The sequence below is a fragment of the Agelaius phoeniceus genome, chromosome 1, assembly GCF_051311805.1.
Source record: "Agelaius phoeniceus isolate bAgePho1 chromosome 1, bAgePho1.hap1, whole genome shotgun sequence".
NCBI classification, from domain to species: Eukaryota; Metazoa; Chordata; class Aves; order Passeriformes; family Icteridae; genus Agelaius; species Agelaius phoeniceus.
This window is the reverse complement of record NC_135265.1, coordinates 43,172,648-43,196,284: the sequence shown is the minus strand read 5'-3', so window position 1 is coordinate 43,196,284 and position 23,637 is coordinate 43,172,648. Positions and strand designations below refer to the sequence as shown.

Sequence of the window (23,637 nt, the reverse complement as noted above, 5' to 3'; positions counted from 1 at the left end):
CCTTAGCAAAAATTTCTGAAGATTATTTCATAAATAATCTGTAGTAATGTGCTAATGTAACCTGGGGTAATTACAGGATAATAATTTTTCCTTACTTTTATACAAGTATGTAATCCTGTCTCTTTGTTTTTAGGTATGCTTGGCAGTGATTATGGACTATTTATTTGCATCAGATACTCTTATATGAAAATACCACGTTTCCAAAGAGCTTAAATATTATTTCATCTTCTGAAACAGAATGGCAGGCTTCAAACGAGGATATGATGGAAAAATTGCAGGATTGTATGACTTGGATAAAACTTTGGGCAGAGGCCATTTTGCTGTGGTCAAACTTGCTCGGCATGTCTTTACAGGTGAAAAAGTAGCAGTAAAAGTCATTGACAAGACCAAACTGGACACTCTTGCCACTGGACATCTCTTTCAGGAAGTCAGGTGCATGAAATTAGTGCAGCATCCCAACATTGTGCGGCTGTACGAAGTGATTGATACCCAGACAAAGCTTTATCTCATCTTAGAGCTAGGGGATGGTGGAGATATGTTTGATTACATCATGAAACATGAGGAAGGTCTCAATGAGGATCTGGCAAAAAAATACTTTGCTCAAATAGTTCATGCTATATCCTACTGCCATAAACTGCATGTAGTTCATAGAGACTTAAAACCAGAGAATGTGGTTTTCTTTGAAAAACAAGGACTTGTGAAATTGACTGATTTTGGCTTCAGCAACAAGTTTCAGCCTGGAAAGAAGCTCACCACAAGCTGTGGATCTCTTGCCTATTCTGCTCCTGAAATTTTACTTGGGGATGAATATGATGCACCAGCAGTGGGTATGTATGTCTGCTTTGAATTCAGCCAGTAATCTATAAACATAAATACCATGATCTTGTACTTCTGTGTTCTGTTTCAAGATAATGCCAAATATGGAAGGCAGCTAATTGGCAAGAAGTAATATAACCTCGATGAGCTGTGGATGAGGTCATGTTGGAGCAGCTCTGTTTGGAGGAGATACTCAAACATTCTCAAATACGCTTTAAAATTATTTTTGTATGAAATGGTGCAATTGTATAGATTGTAATTTTTTAAAAAAATTAATAATAATGTGGATGCAATGAGTATATTTGTAAATACTGTGTTAGTGAGAACCCATCATCTTTTCTGAAAAGTTGCCTGTTTTGAATTTATTTTTAACAAGACCCCCACACTCCCTTGCACCCAGCCACGAGTGACTTTCTTTGCTCAATTTAGCCATGTAAGAATAGCATTGTGAGCCCAGGCTGCTTACATGTTCTGCTGCAAGGTGGTGGGAAGCCATGTGTACCAAGTACTAACTCAGCTATCAGAGGAGGAGACAGGCAGTTAGGTTAAAGAAAGCCTCAACTCCCTCTATCCCACCTCTGCCCTTTCATTGTCTGAGAAACAAAAGTAGTGGATGAGTTCCCAGTTGCTCCTGATTGTGTAAAAGGTAAAAGAAATAGTAATGTGTAAATGAGTCTTCATGTTTCTAGCTGCAAAGTGGAGTGTGCAGGGTGGACTGCTACATGTAATTCTCTTGCTGTCTCTCTTAGATCTACTGCTTATTGTAGTAGAAGTAATTTAGAGTCTTTTTAGAATAGCTGTAAACATTGATGGGGTCACTGAATATTGTCCTGTAGTCATAGAGATTGCTTAAATCTGTTAGTTGAGGTACAGCTCACTTCCCCAGCAGGTGTAGGCACATATAATTGCAAATGGTGCTTCAAGAATAGCCTTTGGTAGTCAACATGTCTCTTGTTTTTATCAGTATCTGATACTTTCATGGGTGTTATAGCACCCATTAGGACTCTGTACATGGCTGTGTGTCTTTTGTTGTGTTTTATAGTAGTGACTGTAGTGATGGTTTTAAATTAAGGCAGAGTTGTCCAGGTTTTTGCTAATTTACCTGAGGTGAACAATCAGCTAATTTTGTGTGCTGACAGGCACACAGTTGAACTACAATTCTTGCATTATTTTTAAACATAAATATTTTTAACTGTTAGGTAAAATATTTAGGTTCTTTGCATAAACATTTGAATAGCACTTTGTGGCTTCTGTCTTTGAATAGGTTTTGTACTCTGGGTTTTCCAGACTTGAAAGTACTTTCCCAAGTATGCTATAATTAGGAATTTTGGATCTTCGTTATTTCTGGGTTTGCAAATTGATGGTACAGTGATACTTTACAAAATGATTTCTGTTTGGAGTCAGATGATTCAGATGAGTTGGTTCTGGTTTTATTAGTGGCAAACTAGAGCTAACTGCTGAGTTTTTCTGTGTTCTCTTATCTCCTTTTGAGAATTTCCTGAAGCATGAGTGTAACTGACAGCAGTGGCCTTCAAAACTAGATGGAAAAGTGCATTTGTTAATTATTCTGTACAATGCCTTATGTGAATTATTTCTTGAAAAATGGAATAGCAGTCAAATTTTGGAGGATGAGCACAAAATTAGGTTTTGATATTGATGCCCAGTTGAAGATGCTTGGGAAAAAGGAGGTGTGTGGAGATTAATGGGGGAAGGGGAATTAGGAGCATTATGACCAGATGGTCCAAACTGAATTATATAGTTAACAAATCATGCTTTGGATCTCTTAATGATAAATGTAATAATGTTTGTTAGAGGACTTTGTAAACAATTAGGGAGGTAAACTTCTGAATAGTGCTAAAAGAAAATTTTTGAATGGATTCAGAGAGGGGGAGATCTGGTTAATATGGTGCATATCACATTAATATGATTGATGTGAACAGTAGAAAAATTAGGAAAAAATTAAATTCTTTTAACTAGTGTCTAAGGATGCCAGTTATTTTCTATTTCTGAGAATATTTAAATATACCTCCATGGTTAGTTCTTGCCTACTTATTCCCCAGTATGCTGTCTCAGCTACTGGATACTTCAAACTTCTATCCCAGCTGAGCAATTGCAGTGCTTGTATCCTAACATTTTAGTGGCATATTTTTCATCACTTTGTAATGCACTATGAAATCTCTCTGAAGTACTGTCAGTTACCAGAGTAAAAATACCAAAATTTACTATTAAGATTCCAATAAGATGATGACCTTGAAGGGTCTGGATTATCCTTTTCTAACTATGGGTAAAAAGGTAAGATACACTATACAAATTTTCTAAATATGATTTATATATTTTAAATACAAAGGTTGGGGGGGGGGGGAAATAGGGCCTTCTTTAAAGCCCTCTTTCCCCCAAAAGAAATCTTAAATGTAAGTTTAGGAAATCTATCACTAAAATTGTAATTATGTAACTGAGAAATGAGCTTGTGCAAACCTTTCTTAAACTTGAAAGATAAACTTTCATACTAGGATGAGATTGTACTTGTGGGCTAGGAGTATATAGAAATTCAAAAGTAGAAATTTTCAAGAAAGAAATTTCATCAGTTACATTGTGATGCCAGTAATGTGCAAGGTGTGTATATATAGCTTGAAATAGTGGTGGAGTGCTGTGAGCTCATTCAGCTGTTGGCTGAATGGGGCTATTAATATTGCAATAATAGTGACTGACAATGGCAAAGATCCTTCCATCACTTAGGATGAAATTACATTACAGCTGAACCAATCTAAAAAGTTACTCCTTAGTAAAAAGGAGGTCATGCTTTCCCCAGTGCAGTGACATGGTCATGCCCCCTTGTGAGCATCTGACCACTTGAAATCCAACTCAGTTTACTAAAATGACATATTGAAATGGATTCCCCTGCTTACACTCTGTGCATATTAAAGTATCTTTGCATGCATTGTGTTTTTAAAACCCCATGCCTGTTCTTATTTATGCAAAATTATTGCAAAAAATTATTGGAACTAAAACTGATCAGGGTGTATGATGGGGTTTTTTTTGGCCAAAGAGTTTGCCACAAATGTGGCTTTTTGGATCTCTTATGAATAATATTAGAATGAGTGTATATAAAGGAAGATAATTTACATTTTCTTTCAACAAACAACTGAAATATTTAGGGCAAGTCTTTTTAAAGTTTTATGCTTAATAAAGAGAATAGAAAAGCTTGCTTTTTGAAAACAACTGTTTCAGCTAGTTGAGGGATTAATCTGCCCTTTGTGATGTCACTTGAAAGTTTGCACACTTGAAAAGAGCCTAGTTAATTTAGGTCTCTCATTTCCTTTTGTGTTTAATGCTGTAGTTATAATGATGCAAGAGGAATATTGGGCAATGATCATATGTTCCCAGGGCTTGTCAAAAAGCTGAGTGAGTTAGATAATGAGAAGTTCTGTTGCTTGTAATTTCCCATGGTTTTTTCATACTTAATTAAAATTTGTTCCAATCAAAGTGAGAGGATTGTTGTTGGACATAAAGTTCATTTCCTAAATCAATGGATGTGCTACTTTAGATCAGAGTTCTGTCTAGAGCAGTGGTGTGATACCATGAGCTCCATCAGTATTTAGAAGCTGATAACTACAGATGAGAAAGAACTGTGTGCTTCTGGTAGTACTCTTCCTTTTGCTCTACCACCATCAACAGAAATTGGATCATTAAATAAATAGAAATTGCCTCTTTCCTAGGTGATAAAATTTAGTTGGAGTTTTTTAGACGAGTTGATTCTTTCAGAGGAGGGCAGGTTCTATTTTAACTGCTTGGCATCTCTACAAAGTGTGAAGTGCTGTGTGGGCTACAGTAAGACATAGACACTTGTGATAAGTTCATGTTATTGTAGTTGGATATTTTGCAAATGCATGGAAACATTTGGAGAGTAAATTAATTCTTCTGGGGATGAAAAATGGGCAAATTCAGATTGTAGCATTGGGATTTTGTATGTTTAGCACAGTTGAGCACTGGCCTTTAGAAAAGCACACGTAATACACATATAACAAATGTAATACACATATAACATTGCAGTTACCGTCACAGTTACTTGGCATTGCAGTTTGTCATCACAGCAACACAAAGAGAATGGTGGCAAGATGTTCCTCATAAAAGATATGACTAACAAGAATATTGTGGCTACTGTAGCTCAGTGCTACTCAACTGGCACTTTGTAGTCCAAATGCAGCTTGCTGCTGCCCTGGAAGTTGCAGATAACTTCTGCTGCTTTAGTAGTTAGATAGGGGCTTGCACAACTGAGACCTGGATATCTTCTGTCAGTATGGTTAAAACCAAGTATTTGTTATCTAGTCATATGTTTTTGATGGCAGAAGGAAGCAGAGGCCTTGTTATACACTCTGCTTTCCTGAGATGGTGATACACTGCCTTTAGACCCACTTTGTGTCTGTTGGAATGAACCCAAATTCTTTTCTTTCTTTTTTGCATCAAGTATTTGCAAGGACTTTTTACTTTAATAAAGTGTTGCTGGAGTGTGCTTAGTGTTTCCAAGCTTCAGCCATGTTCACAGGTTGCTTGAGCATAGCCAGCTAGCCCCAGTGACCCTGGCTGGCCTGTGTGGAGCTGGTTTGGATGTTCCTGGGTGTGTATAACGCTTTATTCTCAAATTGAATTATTAATGTCAACCTGTGGCTATATACAGTAACCTTTTGCACTAAAAACTACTGAATATAAGATTTGACTGACTGGTATTAAAAAATGAGGTTTTAAGATACTTGCAGATCATAAAGAATATTGAATAACTGAGCATACTTGGTAGCATTTTGGAGTTTCAGTATGCTCAAAATCAGATTATAGCCAAGTTCTCATAAATTAGCAGCATTTCTCTACTTGTTTGGTTTAGAAAATCTTCCTTTTTATTGTTATATTTCAGCACTTCAGACCATTTATACTTAGAGACACTATGGAATGAGCTTGAGGCTGGAAGGGCACTGAAAGTGTGATACTTGGCTGCTTCCAGTATAAGGTGTGCATCCCCTTCTGTTTTGCTTGCATCTGTGCAGAGCTACCCCTTCTCCTGTGCTGCACTCTGCTGTGTGGCTGGCCCTTTGGTGAACTGACTTTTATCAGCTAACTTGACAGAAAACTGTTAGCCAAAAACTGACAGAAAAGCTGCTCTCTGCAGGCTCAACTTCTGCCAGGTTAGCAGAGCTGTTTGTTTCCTTAGGATTGAGTGGAAGAGGTGCTGCACAGGAAGTGAAAGGCAGGAATCTGGAGCTTGGAGAAGAGTTCTGGGGGAGAGGGGTAGGACCTGTCTCTTGAGTTAGGAAGTTTAGGTAATACCAGCTCTGCCTGGCTCACTTACTTTCCACCTTCTGTGTAAGAGAAACTCTTCTGACTGAAATTCATCATCATTGCCAGTCTATTTTTAGGAGAATTGTACACTCTAGTTCTTGGCTTCAAATGTTTTTTGAAGCAAAACAGAAGGAATTGATGTGAATACTAGGTGTATTTTGTCCTGCTGTCTTCTCTAGTGTACTGGTGTTAGTGACCAAGCTTTTCTGCCTTCACTTTGCTTTGCTGTGTATCTCATGCTGCTGAAAAAACTGAGTCAGATTAGAAATTGACTTTTTATACTTTTTAGAAGGGGCAAACGGAACGAATTGGTTGTAGAACACTTTCAGAAAGTCAGAGTCTTGAGGATAACAAAGTATTTATGTTCTGTGGCAAATTGCATGCAAATAGTGAAGTTTATTTTTAATGAAATGGGAGTTCAGTTTTCATGCAGTTTGCTATCCTTCGGTTCTTTTTTTCCCCATGAATCTAATTCCTGTACTGACCAGAAACTATTTTTAGTGCTTAAAATTGAGGATGTTACATTGCAAGTATTGGAGCCTTGCATTTGGAAGTGAAGCTTTGATGTGATGGGCTGAACAATGGGAATCTGTGACCCTGATAACTTCTCAGTAAATCTGAGCAAGCTAATATTTATGAAGTATAATTTATGTTCTGTTCTGGATTACTTTATGCAGAAGTTTCCATGCATTCACCAGTAAACTGCTGGATGAAGCAAAGAATAATTTATCCAAGTGAAACTACAGAGAAGCTGTCAAGATAGGCTTCAGTTACTGCTATATCAGCTAAACTGTAATTTAAATACAGAGATACAGTCATGTTGCTGTGTTCATGGGAGAACTGTTTTCATAGTATTTCAAGCTGCTGTTGTGCAGCAAGGTTTCATTATGATGAATACATCTCCACAGCCAGGAAGCTTAATTTCATGTATCTTTCAAACAAGTACTGAGCTTAATTATTTCCAGCCTGTGGCTGACTAATTTGGCAACACAGATCTGGTGGGACCGAAATCAGTGGTGTACTACTTAGTTATAAACTAGATGCCCAAGTTTTACATTCATGTGTAAAGCTGTATTCAGATGTTAATTTTTTCTAAGTAAAGTACAAATTATGCATTATACAGCTAAAATATATTAAAAGATAGTCCATCCAAAATCATGAAGAATTTTTAAGATACCAGAAGCAAATTATCTTTACATACAAAAAAAACCCAAAGTCATTGCAGTGAAATGTGTGCAATAGCTGTATGTGCTGTATAGACTTTGATATGTCCAATGATTTTGAGAACATATTTTATAAAGAAGAAAACTTCCTTTTATTTTTAACTAATTAATATTGGGTTTTATTCTGGCTAATTATTTTCTGGAGCAGTAGTATTGAAATTCATGCAGAAATTGTTGGTTTAGTTTGTTTTTTTAATATAGATTCAGTAACTATATCAAAGGAGATAGAATATATTTTTAAATGTGGAACTTATGATTTGGAGTAAAACAGGCTATTTTGGAATAAAGGATGGCATGTGTTCAGTATGACCTTTCAATGGTGGTGTTTTCTGTTAAAATACTGAAACTTGAGATGTATTAGTAACTAAAAAAAAACAATTGTTTTTATTTTAGGGGTTTTACTCAACCAGCAAAAGCCATGCTATGGACTTCAGGGAAAAATCATGAAATCCCCTCTGCTGTGGTTAGGGAACCTCTCACCAGACCAGGTTTCTCAGAACCCCATTCAACCTGGCCTTGAGCACTGACAGTAAATGGGGCATCCATAACTTCTCTGGACAGCCTCACCACCTTGACAGTGAAGAATTTCTTCCAAATATCCAATGTAAACTTGCCCTCTCTCAGTTTAAAGCCATCATCAGCCTTTGTCCTGGCACTCCATGCCCATGTGAAAAGTCCCTCTCCAGCTCTCTTGTCTCCCCAGAACCTTCTGGGGTTTTTTTTCCAGACTAAGCTACCCCAACTCTCTCAGGCTGTCTCCACAGGAGAGGTGCTCCAGCCCTCTGATCATCTTCATGGCCTTCTCTGGAATCACTGCAGCAGCTCCATGTCCTCCTTATGTCGGGGCTTCCAGAGTATGAGTACTGGCTGCCAGACTGAAAGAGAATAGGAATCACTTCTGAAGATAAGACTTAGTTACTGATGATTGTGTCTTAGTCAAGTGAAATAACTTAGAACAGACTGTTTCACCAGACAGATAAGCTCATTAGGGAAATAATTTGCTAAATGCCATTTGCTGTTTATGCTCTTTTTTTGGAGGGACAGGACAGGAAAGGAAAAGATTTCCCTTCATTCTCTTGTCTGCTATGTGTACTAGTAGTAATATAGATGGGATTTTTATTGCTTTAAAACAAAGAAAAACCCTCGTTCTGCATGTTAAAAAATGTTAGCCTTGATTGTGGATGTTTTCTTCCTCAGCCTTCAGCAAGGGAAAAATAAATGCCATTTTACAAAGACAAAAAAAGTTGGGTTAACAGATGGTAGTATCTCTGAGAACTGGAGAGGTCAATATACAAGTTTATGCAAAGCCTTTTTCATTAAACATTAAAGCATGAAAGAATAGTTAGCTCAGCTAAAAACTGAGTTTCTCTGAAAAAGTAATCCTTATTCTTTACTCTTACACTTTAAAATTTTACTGGTCCAGTTTGAGCATATTCCAGATTTTTCAGTAGTCTTTGCACATGGCAGTGTAAAAACTTGTGATATGTAGAAATGCTGAACTCTTTTTTCACAATTATTCTCTACCTTTTCACTACTGACTTTATGTAAGGGATGCAGCTTTTTAAGATTTCTAGCTTATACAGGAGTGGAAATACTTCTCTTACTCTCTTTTAGAAGCACAAGTATATCAACAAGCACCATTCAAATGATTCACTGGTATGATACCGGCTTTTATCTTTTGTACTGTTGTATATAATGTTTTACCACTATTTTTAGTAGAAGTCTCATTTTCTGCAGTGTTTCACCTGTCATTTGAATTTTTACTCTTAAATTGTGTTTTGGTTCTTCAGACAGTTCTGTGAAGCTGTGCTATACTTTGAGTATTCACTCAGTTTCCCTCAACCTATTCTGTGAACAGGTTCTTGAATTCTAACTTGTTATAAGCCTGTTTGCCACTTGTCCTCGTGAGCTGCCAGCCTGTACCTGCTCCTGAGCCCATCACAATTCCACCCTTCAATCCACATGAAGTACTTCACAATGGGGTTTTTGTGTCTTGAGCTCAGAAGAGCAGTCTGCAGGTCTCCAGTTGCTCTCCAGCCCTGAAGGAGTGCAGAGATACTGATGATCTTACATAGATTTTTTTCCTATTTAGCTTTGCATACAAGAATTAGGTATTGAAGTGCTGGTGTGTTGAATCTCTTCTAAGGCTTGTATTTAGCAGGTTTCTATGGATTGGGCTTTCTTCATGAAATGTGCTCTGAAGAGGTAGCAGCAGCAGGGGGAACATTCTTCAGTGCCTTAACACAGTGGTTAGAGTCACTGCCCATAATCCTGGAAATTTGGGTCCATTTCCACCCTTCATTTATCCACAGTCTGTTTGTTGATACCTCTGTAGGGGCAAAATAAGCATGTAAACACTTCTGTCATCTCCATAAAAGTGAGTTTGTTTCCTTTTAGCTTAACTGGCTCCTAGTAGAAAATAACTATCATGTTCAGCTGTTATAGTAAATCATGTGAAGAGAAATTTATAAAACCTGGCTAAATTTACTCAATATTACAAGTCAGTTTTGAAGAAAGAGACTTTATGTAGAAACATACATCTTATCAGCTGAGCAATATACACTGTAAACTGTTGAGCAGTTCTAAATTTAAGTTAGGAGGGAAAAAATCAACCCTTTGCCCATCAAGGTCTGAAATAAACAACTTCAGTAAGTAGACTCAATTCATTATGTATGTAAATGCAAATGTGTCTATTCCAAAATGAGTATGGATTTTTCATTGCTTAAAATCACAAGTTCATATAGCATATATAAAGTGTGACAAATGTCTGACTTGTGAGGAACAGTAGGAATTTGAGGGAATATGAAGCTGTCACTTAAGTTGTAACTTACTGAAGTCCTAAGTACTTATTTTAGGAGTAAATCACAAACTTCAGAAAGCAGTAAGTGACCAATGAAATGGTGAAGCAGATGAATATGGATAACCTTTGTGCAGTGTGCAAACTTGAACGTGACAGATGTTTGACCACCCTGTGTTTAAGACAGGCGTAGCACAGACAGCTAATGTTGTAATTTGGTTTCTATGGCAGTGACTTCATATTATGTAAGGAAGTTGCATATACACAGCCCTGGTTGTCATGGTTCATGGTCCTTTTCTGATTATTTAATGACTTGGAAAACAAAAAAAATATATTCTCTACTGCAGCTAGTTACTACTGCTTTTATTCTTATTTTATTCTTTGTCATAGCAATGACAATTTCAAGTTAGCCAATTTAAAGGCTAAGTTGTATCTTGAGATCTTCACAGGACTTTTGAGAGACCTTGATTTTGGCTACTGCAGAATAGAACTGTGCCCTCCTTTACTATAACAACTTGAAGTTTTGCAGGTGATTAGGAATGCTAAATGCATGCAGCATGTTTGGCCTAATTTCTGCTTTTCCATCAGTTTTCTAAAGAGCGCAAATTAGATGACCTTTGAAAGACAGAAATAAGCAGTTTGCATAAAGCCTTCATCTGCTAATTGCTAGTTACTAGAGTAGGAAAAGAACTTGAAATTGTGAAAAATAAATTATTGTTTGAATCTGCATTTTAAAGGTGGTCTCTGTAACCCTTCTCTTCCTTGTGTTCCTTCAATTAAGGGTCTCAAATCTAGAACTGGCACTGACACTGTGACAGGACAAAGCTCTGTTATTGAACACTGTTGTGTATGACTTTGTGTATTGCTTAGGGAAATAATAAAATGTGGTAAATATACTTTATTATAAAGTAACATCTGATTATCCTTTATTAACTTCTCTAAGATAACCCTACTTAAAGATCCCACATCTTTCAGCCAGATTACACTATTCTGGAATAGAAGAATTCTCCAAAATGAACTATGATTATTACATTAAATGGGTGAACAAAATTGTATCTTTAGAGAACAAAGCTATATATTTAAGTGTTTTTGCAGTATATTTTCTAATTTCTGAATTTTGAATTTGACTGAAAAATGTGCAGCTGTGTTAACAAGAGCCTCATTCATTAAAGGTAGCACTGCATCAGTCATCTGGTTGGTTGGCTTTAGTTGCATGAGGAGCTGCAAAGAATTGATGTGGTCTGGTTAAGCTGTGGCACAGAAAAGGGACAAGAACTCAACCCCGTATTTGGAGAGTTTGCATGTGAAAGGGCAGGACAGAACTGTTGAATCTGTTGTCTTAGTACACCTGCAGACATCCACATGGCTCTGCTTCCAGAAATGAGAGGCTTGCTATAATATGGTATTGCAGGGCTTGTGAAGGTGTTGCTAAGATGACATCTGTCGTGTGACATAATAAGGTCTGCTATAAGCCTCCCAGTGATTTTTCAGTGTTACATGGGGATTAAATTTCTCAGGCATACTCTTTTCTTGCTTCCTGGTTATTAGTAGACTTTTAAGTTTTGCTGAGGCTGCTCAGCTTTGTCCATGACACTGCAAGCTGAGTCATTTTAGTCACCTTGGCTGTAGGTGCAGTGAAGTTGAGCTTTTTACAGCTGCAGCTGTAAAAATAGGCTGAGAATAAAAGCCATGTAATTGTTTCTGTCCAGTGTTATTTCTTGCTCACATGAGAATAAACATCTGCTATGCTGGCAGGATAACAAAGCACACATTTGTGAGAAAAGTATAATAGGAAGCTTTGCCTGTAGTTTATAAGAGTGAGGTAAAGTGTAGTTGTTGCTGCTCTAGTGATCTTCACTGAGAGGCTGAGAATATCTACATAATATGCCAAGGTTAAATGGTATTTAGCACTATTTTTAGTTTCTAAAAAACTTTTTCTGCACACACATTATGCCCTTTTAGTGTATGTTTTGTGCATTAAACAGCATTAGTGATATAATGAAATACGGTAGCAGTTCAGTGCATGATTTATATTTCATTATTAACCAGAGTTTTTGTTGTATTTTCATACAGTTGTATTAAAATCATCTCATTTTACTATTTGCAGCTCTTATCTGGAAAGATCTATGGGTACAGACTGTAAAATAAAGTAACTAGTGAAAGAAAAAATACACAAAATTTTCTGTTATGTGCTGGCTAATCAGTACTTACTGTTTTATTTGTCAAAACATAAAGGTTGATGTCTAATGGACATTGCATAATGGCAAGCAGTAGTGGCTTGGGGGTTTTCTTTGCATTTAGAAAATCAGTTGGATTTTGCTTCTAAACAGTGCTTTTTATTTTTATGAAGAAAGTGTGGATACATGTTTACCGAAATAACTTTTGGAAAACTAAAACAGTACCTGTTATTACAAATATCCTTTCAGACTGAAATACAGCAAAGTGTATGCATAGCCCAGAGAAGAAGTCATGTGTGTAAAATAGCAAATAAATTAGAAGGCTCCCTTGTAATGGAAAATATTTAACTATATGTTCAGTATCTGCTCAGTGCAGTTGAAACTTCAAGGTCTGGTAGAGTTTCCTGTATATGGCAATTTCATGGAACTTTAATTCTCGTCTTTGGTTGCTGTCCTTTTCTCAGGACTGTCTTACTGTTTTTAAACTTGATTTCTTACACTGCTGTCTTTTTCCTTCTGTATAAACTTCTTATATGCTTATTTTTAACTAACAGCTAATTAGATTGCTCCCCTCTCCAGTATTTTTTCTCTTGGCTTACATTTAGCCAGTATTTATTGCTTTATTATAGCAAATGTAGTTAGTAATAATGAATACTATGTGAACTCTTGTAAAATACTTCATGCTAAAAGGACACATGAAGCATTCTAGTCTGTTGTGGGGAAGTATTGAACAGAATACTAGGATAGATCAAATCACAACATAGATTTTTGGCAAAGTTAAAAAAGATGACAGGTGAATTTATGCATTTCTGTGACCAGTCTTTTGTGCTTGTAAAAACCTCATCTGTTTTTCTAATCTGTTGAATGTAATCTGTGATTTGTTGAATGATGGGAGACAGATAATACACCAAAACTTTATGGCTGCATGGAAACTAAACAAGCAGAAAGACAACTTTTGTAAGTTGTAACTTTACAAAATAAAACGTGGACCTTTTGGGTGAAACTGCATCCCTGTCTTGTGAGGGCTTTTAAAGTCCTGCATTCCTAAACATCGCCTTTCTGGCATCAACTTATCTAAGTACTAAAGTACTTATTGAATCTGTAAACATGGTGATGGTCATGCTGAATTTGCAGGTATGCATGATATGGTGTACCAGCCTCAAAATGCTGAGTACTTACAGGATTGAGGCCCTAGTGAGCACAGCAGAAGTCCAATAGTTGTCTGAGTTTAATAATATACACTTAAAACAAATTAGAGCTCTAAAGAAAATTACCATGTAGTGTTCTTACTCCCCTGTCAGCTAAACCATAAGAAGAATAGGTCATAACTAGCAAATTGAGTAATTCTTCTAGGGATGAATTTGTGTGATTTACTTTGTTAAATAAAATTGTAGCCATCCTTCAGCATGAAATGTACATTGAGTATTTTGAATGACAAGATACAGTTGAGTAGGAAGTTTCTGTGGATCCCTCTTGCAAGTCTTTCCAGGAAAAAGCTGGTGTGCTCTGTGTCCCAGATCGCTGCTGGCTGCTCTCCCCTCTTTTTTGGGAGGTGCCTGCCCAGTAATTTCTCAGCTGTTTGGTTTTACTGGGTACAGATCTGTAACATGTTAAGGGTTTAAGACCCAAAATTGCTGCTGAAATTCCCAGAGCATGGAGTTGTAGCTGAAGTTTAAGATCATGGAGATTTTATTGGAGCAAGTTATTTATTTTTCTGCGGTATGATGCATTTCTTAATATTTATGCTTCCTTTATTGAATGCAGTGACACTCATGAAATATTTTCTCTTAGGCAGGCTCTTAATAAAGATTTGAATTAAGTATTAGCTATTACACTAAGTAGAAACCAACTACAGGGCTTCATGCCCCAAAGTGCTTCTTTTTCATCTTTTGGTATGCCATTCCACTGGGGAGCAAGAGAGTTGTTAAATGTTTATTTTACACAAGCAGGAATTAGAAGGAAACAAGAAGAGTCCCAGAGTGTAGTAGAAGTCACTGTTAATTATTATGTTTGGATATTGTTAAAAAACCTCAGCACTCAAACCCACTACTCCACACTTTGTAGTATCAATTGGTACAAGAAGCTGGTTTTACGTAAACTAATTTAGTTGCTATTGGAAGTGCCAAGTTTTAAAGCGACACAACATCACTGAAGGAAAAACAGCAAAATCAGTCTTATTGAAATAAGTGACTTTCTTTGTAATTTCTTACCTCATTGAGTAGGTGGGGGTTGGTCTCTTTCTCCAGGCAGCAACTGACAGAAAGAGAGGACATAGTCTTAAGCTGCATCGAGGAAAATTTAAGTTGGATGTTTGGGAAAAGTTTTTTACTGAAGAAAGAGTGATAAAATACTGGAATAGTCTGCCCGGGGAGGTGGTGGAGTCACCATCCATGGATGTGTTTAAGAAAAGACTGGATGTGGAACTCGGTGCCATGGTTTAGTTGAGGTGTCAGGGCTTGGGTTGGACTCAATGATCTTGAAGTCTCTTCCAACCCAGTGATTCTGAGTACCGTGTAAACAATACAGAGAGCAGTTTATGCAAGTCCTTGAGAAAGGAATGTGCTTTGAATTCAAATCTCTTGAATAACCTCTGTCTACTTGTTATCAAAAGGATAATGAATTCTTGCCTTCTAAGTGACCAGATTATTTTCAACTTTATCTAACACTGCTATCAAAAGTGTTAATGCATCTCAAACTGTTATGCATCCTTGAAGTAATGAATTTTGGGGTTTTTTTCCCCCTTCAAAAACTGTAAAAGCTGTCAGTAATGAACCTACTGTATTTTGTACTCAGTGGAATTGCAATTTCCATAAGTAATGCTCGTAATAGAGATTTCAATAATCACCCCAATATGCAATTTAGGACTCTTTCGTGAGTTGGATGGTAATTATGTCTGTATCCTCAACAGTTTGGGTTTTTTAAATATGTGCTTTATATTTGCAGATATATGGAGTTTGGGGGTCATCCTGTTCATGTTAGTCTGTGGACAACCACCATTCCAAGAAGCAAATGACAGTGAAACCCTGACTATGATAATGGACTGCAAATATACGGTGCCACCTCATGTGTCCAAAGAATGTAAAGAGTAAGTGGAGTACTAAACAACTTGGAAGCATTCACAGAAGTGGATTTGCATTGCTTTTGGGACTTCCCCATACTATATTATCAATGTGTAGAATATTCCTTGATACTCTTCCTTTTATGTCTCTCAGTTGTCATGCATTTTATAAATAATTGAAGAAATTACTCAGTACTGATTGGCTTTGGCCAACTCTTTGCCTGGACAAATTACCAGGTGGTGTTGAGATGATTCTGTCACAAGAGTTAGGAAGGTACTGCTGCTTATCAATTTCTGTCCAAACATCAAGTTACCAAAACCTGTCACACAGCAAGTTTTGCTCATTTCCTACTGAAATTGCAACTCCAAATTAACATCCTAGGCTATCAAGGGAGAAAAATACTTTGTCTGGAAATACCATATCCATTTAGGGGTCACAATTCCTTTTGATGTGTTTTTCTGCAATGTTCACTGGAGCCTTTTAAATTGGTATGTTCCAGTATTTCCCATGCTTCCCTATTGGTTAATGACCTTCAGGCCTTTAAATATATATCCCATTTGCATCATTTAGACTATTTTAAAATGTTTGTTGGGGTTCTTGAATCTGCAGTAGAGTATCTTTTAATTTTCAATACAGAGAACCAGATGCCTTTATAAATGCTTGGAAAATGCATTTGGTTCAGTCAAAAAAACTAGAGCAGCATCTAGAATTCTGTTACTTGCCAAAGAATGAAGTCTGTTACAGCTGTGGTCATGATGACCATTCCTTTCCTTACCTGTCATCTGTGCAGTCCAGGAGTGTGGTGCATAACATGGTGAACAGCATCCTGGCCTGCATCAGCAACAGTGTGGCCAGCAGGACCAGGACAGTGATCCCCTTTGCTCAGCACTGGTGAGGGCACATCCTGAGCCCTGTGTTCAGTTTTTGAGCTCTTAAGAAAGACATTGAGGTCATGGATTGTGTCCAGAGAAGGGCAGTGAAGCTGGGGATCAGCTGAGGGAGCTGGGGTTGTTTAGCCTGGAGGAGGCTCAGGGGACACCTTGGTGCTCTCTACAACCACCTGAAAGGTTGTAGCCAGGTGGGGTCAGTCTCTTCTCCTAGGTGATAAGCAATAGGATGAGGAAATGACCTCAAAGTTAAGAATGGATATTAGGAAAAATTTCTTGTCAAGCCTTAGAACAGGCTGCCCAGGGAAGTGGTAGAATCACTGTGCCTGGAGGTGATGATGATTCAAATAAGTGTAGATGTGGCACTTAAGATGGTTTAGTGGTGAGCATGGTGGTGCTATTTTAGTGGCTGGACCTGATGCTCTCAGTAGTCTTTTCCAACCCTAATGATTCTGTAATTCTGTGCCATAGCTGGTGTTCTTGTCTTCTCATTAGCACCCTCCAGTAACATGGAAAAGCTGCTCGGAGCTTGAAGAGCTTCACATACAGGAAGAGGTTTAAAGTACAACACAGGAAGAGGTTTAAGAGGGAGTTCTTATCAGTGAATTGTATCGAATCAATCTCTTGAGATGCTGCATGGTGAGGCCAGGAACCTTATCTTTTGCAGCCTTTTGCTTAATATACTTGCTAACATTGACTTGCTTACATGTCCAGATCTGCTTTCTCTGTATGAAGCATGAACAATGTACAGCCAGTTACCCAGGTCCTTTATAGGTTAGGTTTTCTTAGGGAAAAGATTCTGGGAATGCTTAAACTTCCTTCTTGGAGTGAAAGCATTTGTGGACTGAGATGCATAAACAAGCTTCAAGCAGGAGGCACATGTGCTGTATTTGTGCTGTTTTACTACAGGTGTAGTTTAAAAAAAAGTTAAATACGGAGTTTGTTCTCTTTCTGTCATAATATTAACAAAAGCAAAGAAAATCAAGGGTCCCATGTCTCACCCTGCCTTTCCTCTTGGTAAGGGCAGAGACCACAGCTAATAAAAAGTGACTTTTTTTACTGTAGATTTTTTTAAGAAGGTTGGATTAAATCCAACTTCTTAAATCCACTTCTTAAATCCATACATCATCTCACACAGGAAAAAAAAAAGCAAACAAAAAAACCATTAAAAAATTGTGATTAACTGTGTGGCTTGTGTGTGGCCTTGTAGTCAGAAGTTGCATGGTATAGTATATTCAGTGGAAAAGAAAGCACTATATGAGAACTGGAGAACATGTTGGAGCAATAGAGTTTCTTTGTAACCTTGGCAACAAAGCCATATATCCATATTTGTTGAGCAAAGCCAAAAATACTTCCCCCAAGAATCTTCCATGTATAGTAAGTGAACAGAGACGTGCTGTGCTAATGAAGTCTTCTTTCTCTGTTTACTTGGGGAATTCATGCACTTTCTTTCCAGCATTTGTAAAATCTCAGTATCAACTCATTAGTAGATTTGTCCCTACATCATCCCAGAGAGTGCATTGATTGGTTTAGGTTTTTTTATATGTGGGTAGAACAAATCACAGTTTTTTCAAGAATGCTGAAGACTCAAATTTCTGATAGTTACTTCAGAATAAAATATTTCTGTTTATCTTGCCATTCCATATACTTGTTCACAGCAGCAATAATAAAAAAATCACATTTCTATTACTTTACCAACTAGCTGATAGGCCACCTGTGACCTGTAATTACTCTATAAAACCTACTAAAATCAAATAAATGAGAAAAATCAGATTAATTAAGTACAGTAAATGAAAACTGTAGAGTTTATGGTATTTATAGTTTTAATAAACTGTTTCAGTTTAGCAGTATTTGTAATGTCTTTGAGACTGAACAGTTTCCCATCACATTGTTTACTCTGAGACTTCAGAAGATCTGTGTGACCTGATAGCAGAAAATGCCTTCCTAACATTGCTCTTAAAACAGCTGCTTTTTTAAACACTTTGTGTGCATTTTTGTTTAGATTTATTTTTTATTCACAGTCTAATTACACGGATGTTGCAGAGAGACCCGAAGCGAAGGGCATCTTTGGAAGAGATTGAAAACCATGCATGGCTCCAAGGAGTTGATCCATCTCCTGCAACCAAGTATAATATTCCTCTTGTATCATACAAAAATCTGTCTGAGGAGGAGCACAACAGTATAATACAGCGCATGGTTCTTGGGGACATCGCAGACAGAGACACCATAGTGGAGTAAGTCAGCAGCGTCCTAGATGGATGCACTTTGTTTTGTGCACCTCTTGGTTTTGATTCAAGAACATCCTGAGAACCTTGGCCACTTTGGTGTTTAAATATCTGGGCATTCAGTTAATAAAGTATTGCAGTCTTGCTCTGTGATAGGATATTGTGGGATCAGAAGTACTTAAGTATAACCAAATTTAGGAATAACTTCAAGAAAATGTGTTGGAACAGTGTTTTGATTCTTGCAGTAGCTGTCTTGAGTAAACGTAAATGCTTTGGAATCCATGCTTGTTCTTCATCTCTCATGCATATTTGAAGGGGACAAATTCTAGCATTTTTCCCCTAGCACATTTCCAGTGTATCTGAATCTTTGTTAATTTAAAATATTATTCCCTTTGTCTATGTAATGCATAGTCACTGTCACTGAGGGAGCTTGCTAGAAAGCTGTATAGATGCTTCTAATAGAATAATACAGCCAAATTTCTAAAATATTCCCCAAATTGAAAGAGGTCTTAAATATTTTTTTTTCCTTTTTTAATGTGTTCAGCTGTTAATCACTGTTTATGTGGAAGGGAAAGCAGCAGTCTCACTTCCTAAGCTTTTAGCTGTGTAACAGGGGCAGCCTTTCTGTTACAATGTCTGAGTGACGCTTACTGGTTTATGAACTTATTTTTGCTATAAACTCAATGTGACAGCCCTAAAATAATTAAAGTTTTCTTCCATTTGTTGCATAACCAAATACTGGTACTTTGTGGTTGCATGTGCCAGTGGGAGAGCCCATCACTGGTGCAGAACATTAATAAAAAACAGTTATCATTTAAAGAATGTGAAATAAAAAATAATTCCTTACTTTTGATGGATGATATTCTAAGGATGTCTCCTCCTAACTATAGTTGAAATTGCTGGACTTGTTGGCTTTTTATTTTTAATAAAATTAAGGCATGCTTGTCAAAAGATCAGAAATGGGTAGTCCTGCTTTCAGGCACTCTTCCTGCTATGGGAAGCACAGCAAGCTGCAAGATGCATGTCCAATTGTTAGAAACCACTGATGGATGGGTTATTTCATGTTTTGTACTTTCCTCAGGGCATTGGAGACTAACAAATACAATCACATCACTGCTACTTACTTCTTACTAGCTGAAAGGATCCTGCGAGAAAAACAAGAGAAGGAAATTCAGACCAGATCTGCAAGCCCCAGCAACATCAAAGCCCAGTTCAGGTGAGAATTTAGGAATCTAAATGACTGGGAGGGTTTTGGGGTTTTTTGGTTTGTTTGTTTTTTAAATTGTCTTAATGAGAATATTAAATTTCTCAAGTACTGCTTTCTTGAAAACAGTAAAATACTCATTGCAAATTTTAATGTCTTCAAAGGGCTGTAGACTCTTCAGAAACTGTTCAGAAATCAGTTGCACATAATATTTTCAATTCCTACCCTTCTCAGGAAATGACAAGGCAATTTGAAGCCTGTACCTAAAGAAGCAAGTTTTCACACCTCCTAGAAAAGGGCTTGTTCATTGACCTTCAGCTCCTCATACAAATTGTGTTATGTCATATTCCTGGAGAAAAATTAGCTGCATAATCCATAAACCTGCTGATATGGAATTAGTTATAAATGAGAAATCCCTCTAAATTTGACCTGTAGGTTATGTTCTTTTTCATGTCAGTTGCTGTGCCTGTTGTCTAAGAAAAATTATTTACCATTTCAATCAGTCACTTAAATATACTGCAATAGATTGGTTTTGTTTGACAAAAACATGAATTAAAAAAACCTAACAGTAAGGGTTCCTAAGATTTTCCAAGTTTCAGCTTGTGACACAGTAAAACTAAAAGGAGAGAATTTGGCTTCTGGCATCTAGTTGGTATTGCTATGTTCAGCCAGTTCATTTGCCAGTTACCAAAGCATCCCACATTCTCAGTTACAGCAGAATATGCTTTAAAAAACCCAACCAACCAAAAAAAGAACCCCAAAACCAACCAACCAAAACACCCAACCCAAAAGGCAAATAGTATAGTTTCCACTTCCACATAGATATTGGAGGATTCAAGTTTTGAGCAGTTATTTTTCTTAAACATTGTGGTTTTTCTTTCCTGAGTTGAGTTGATCACTAGGGATCTGCTGGTATTGGATAAAATATTTCTTGGCCCATCTTGACAATTGTTCCAGTGAAGATGGAGGAGGAGGTACTGAGGCATTTTCATTAACTTTCATCCTGTAACCTCCAGTCTTTTCAAGAGTTGCCCATTTAGGTAAAATACTGGTAATTGCTACTAGCAATAATAACAATTATTAGTAGATAATTTATTAATGAGAAAAGAATACTAAGTGTTTGTGCTGATGTTTAGCACTGCTAACTCCAGTAACACCTTCAGTGTTGTTTATCTGTATGATTTAGAGAAAAAGACAAAATAACTTGTTCATTCCAAAAGTTTCTCTGTGCAACTTCCATGCAAAGTCATATGTGAAATCATTTAATAGGAATAAATGCTGGCATGTCCTTCTGGTGCACAGTCATAGTTTTCCTTGGCCTAATTGATAAAAGTAAGATACTACTACCTCAAGTTAAATGTAAAAAAAAATGAACACTTGTTACAGAGTAAGGACACACACTTGGGAAAATAGGTTTAAGTCTCCAATGGTTGTCACCTTAGATTCAGGCTTGAGGTTTTCGAGGCATCTGTTCTGAATACCATTCTGTCTCCCTGAATTAGGAGTTGATGCTCCATGAATGTTACAGGTGGGAATGCAGTCCCACCTGGGGATGACAAAGACACTTCATCATCATTCACTCAGTGATCACTAATGTAGGAAATTTTATCTTAGGTGGTTGCAGGTACTTGAGAAGAGTTACTGTTGCAGGCATCTAGGGGTCTGCAGACATAAATGGTCTGGAGCTTGGTGTTAGAGAGCTCACCTCTGTAACGTGGACTCAGCAGTTCTCTCATGATGGATCATCCCCTCATTTTTATGGTAGCTTCTTTGAAAAAAGAAATCCCATCAAATGTGCCTAATACTAAGTATTACTTATAAAACATATTACTCTAGAGGAAGACCTGGAGTTCACCTTCAAATGGAAATTCTAAAACTATAAAGTTGGCTTTTGAATTGTTTGGGGTTTTTTCCCTCAGTGTCACTCATTCAGTAAAGAGCAGCTCTAGTTATATAAGAAACTGGAACAAAAAGTTCAATGAATCTAAATTATTATATGAATTAGTAAAGTTGGAGTAGCTGTAGCCTGCCCTAGGAGTATGAATTTTTATAACAAAGACATCTGCACAAACTTGGGAACCTTTGCTCTTATGGTCCCAGTAGCTGTTCTTTGCCTCCATGATGGTTCTAAATTCCAAGTGTTTCTTTAGAATGACCTTATAAAAAAGACAACTCAGTAGTGCATTACTTTGATTTTGAGACCTCAAAATATTAAAAAAAAATTAACTTACTTCCAACCTGGAACTTGTTTTCTGTCCCTCTCTCCCCTCAGGCCCACTGGGAATAAAGGGAGAGGCAGAAGGGAAGAGAGGCAAACATGGGCTGCTATGAGAGATAAACATACTGTAGTGAGGAGGTTTATTGCCTGGCAACTACAGTACTGTAAGATACTATATTTGCTCTTTATTGTGACAACTACAGAACTCTTCCTATTTTTGCTGACAAACCAGTCTGTTCTTTTAGCGTGGCAAGTTCCTGTAAGATTGAGATCTTCATTTTCTGTCATGTTTGTAGTTATGTTTCTAGTGTATTTAAGTCCTGTTTGTTAGTTACAGGCAATTGTGTTTAAAATACACAGCAGAGCACAAGTCATCAGCAAACTGGGCCAGTGTTTCCCAGCATTTCTGGAGACAGCTGGGACCTAAGGGAGGGTGCCAGCATGATACCAAGGAAGACTACAGCCCAGGCTTCACTTCTTGTCTGTGCAGCTTGGATTGGAGCTGCTGGTTTTGTTGCTTCCCTCCAGGTAGAGCTCCCCACTGGAGAGAGGCAGGTGAGGGCCACCAGCAGCTCCCAGTGAGACAGGCAGGAGCCTGCATGGCTCCACACAGGGAATGCACCACACAGGCTTAGGAGGTGTGTGGGCAGCCAGGTCCCACTGTTGGAGGGTCCTGGGTTGGAGGTTTCTGGCACTGCTGGTTGAGCAAAAGTGATGCAAGTGCTTCAAAGCAAAGTCTGCAGCAAGGCTGGGTGAGTTTATTGCTAGTTTTAGTCCAGCCTCCTCCTCAAAGTTTGTACAGCTGGGAAGAGAGTTGTCAGGAGGCAACCTGCTGTAGACCAGTATCTCACACTTCAGGGTCCTTTTCTGTGCAGCCTTCTGCACATGCAGTCCTGCTGCAGCAAAGGGGTGTCTGAGCCTTCCCTTGTCCTTCAGCTGGACCTCCTGACGTTGCAGAGAGCAGGAAACTGATGTGATTCTTGTGTCTTTGTATGCAGCCTGTCAGGCAGATACCTGGAGTCACACTTGGTGTGAAATGTTCTCTGCTGTCCTCCTCCTCTTGCTTCTAAACTGGGCCATGAAGCCATGCAGCCCTTTCTTCTGGCACACACAAAGTATGGTTGAGAATGTCTTGTAATATGCTGTCCATATGTGAACAGAGGTCTTTACAACAGTTTTTCATGCAGTAGTGAGAGTATTTTTGTTATGTAAAGTTAAGAGATTGGCAAACTTTTTGAAATGAAAGCCAAGAAATGTGGGGCCTATGCTGAGTGAAGAAGTTGAAGAATTGTACAGTGTTAACGTGTTGGTCTGTAGATGTTGGTTTTTTGGATTAGGCTTTTAAAATAGTGAGAGTAAAGACTGACAGTCTTTGTTCTTAAGTTTATTCTGTGCGCATTATTGGAATATTACAATCTATGTTAGGATTTAAAGTTAAATGCAAATCATTAGAGAGTAGCTTGAGATGCTGGAGATAAGACACCAGCTGCCCACTTGTAAAACTGATGGACATTCATGTTACTTTCCTTTTGATTTGAGCTAATGCTATAATAGAGTCATACATTTTCAACTTGGATTTACAGTTTATTCTTAAGCAGCTTGAGTTCTCAATTCATGCAGTTGTATCATTCCAGATTCTCAGCTAAGGACAAATAAATGTATGATCTCAGTTTACATGTGTTTAAAAATTTAAGGGAACTTTG

At 37.6% G+C, this 23,637-nt stretch overlaps 1 protein-coding gene across 1 annotated transcript in view; it reads left to right on the top strand.

The window, feature by feature from the left end:
* Positions 1 to 23,637, top strand: part of SNRK (SNF related kinase) — a 39,942-nt gene that overhangs the window by 11,925 nt on the left and 4,380 nt on the right. The window contains exons 3-6 of the mRNA XM_054654914.2: positions 134 to 827; positions 15,285 to 15,426; positions 18,309 to 18,521; positions 19,594 to 19,728. Of these exons, the coding sequence (XP_054510889.2) occupies positions 239 to 827; positions 15,285 to 15,426; positions 18,309 to 18,521; positions 19,594 to 19,728 (1,079 nt within the window). The 5' untranslated portion in view covers positions 134 to 238. The remainder of the gene's footprint in view (positions 1 to 133; positions 828 to 15,284; positions 15,427 to 18,308; positions 18,522 to 19,593; positions 19,729 to 23,637) is intronic.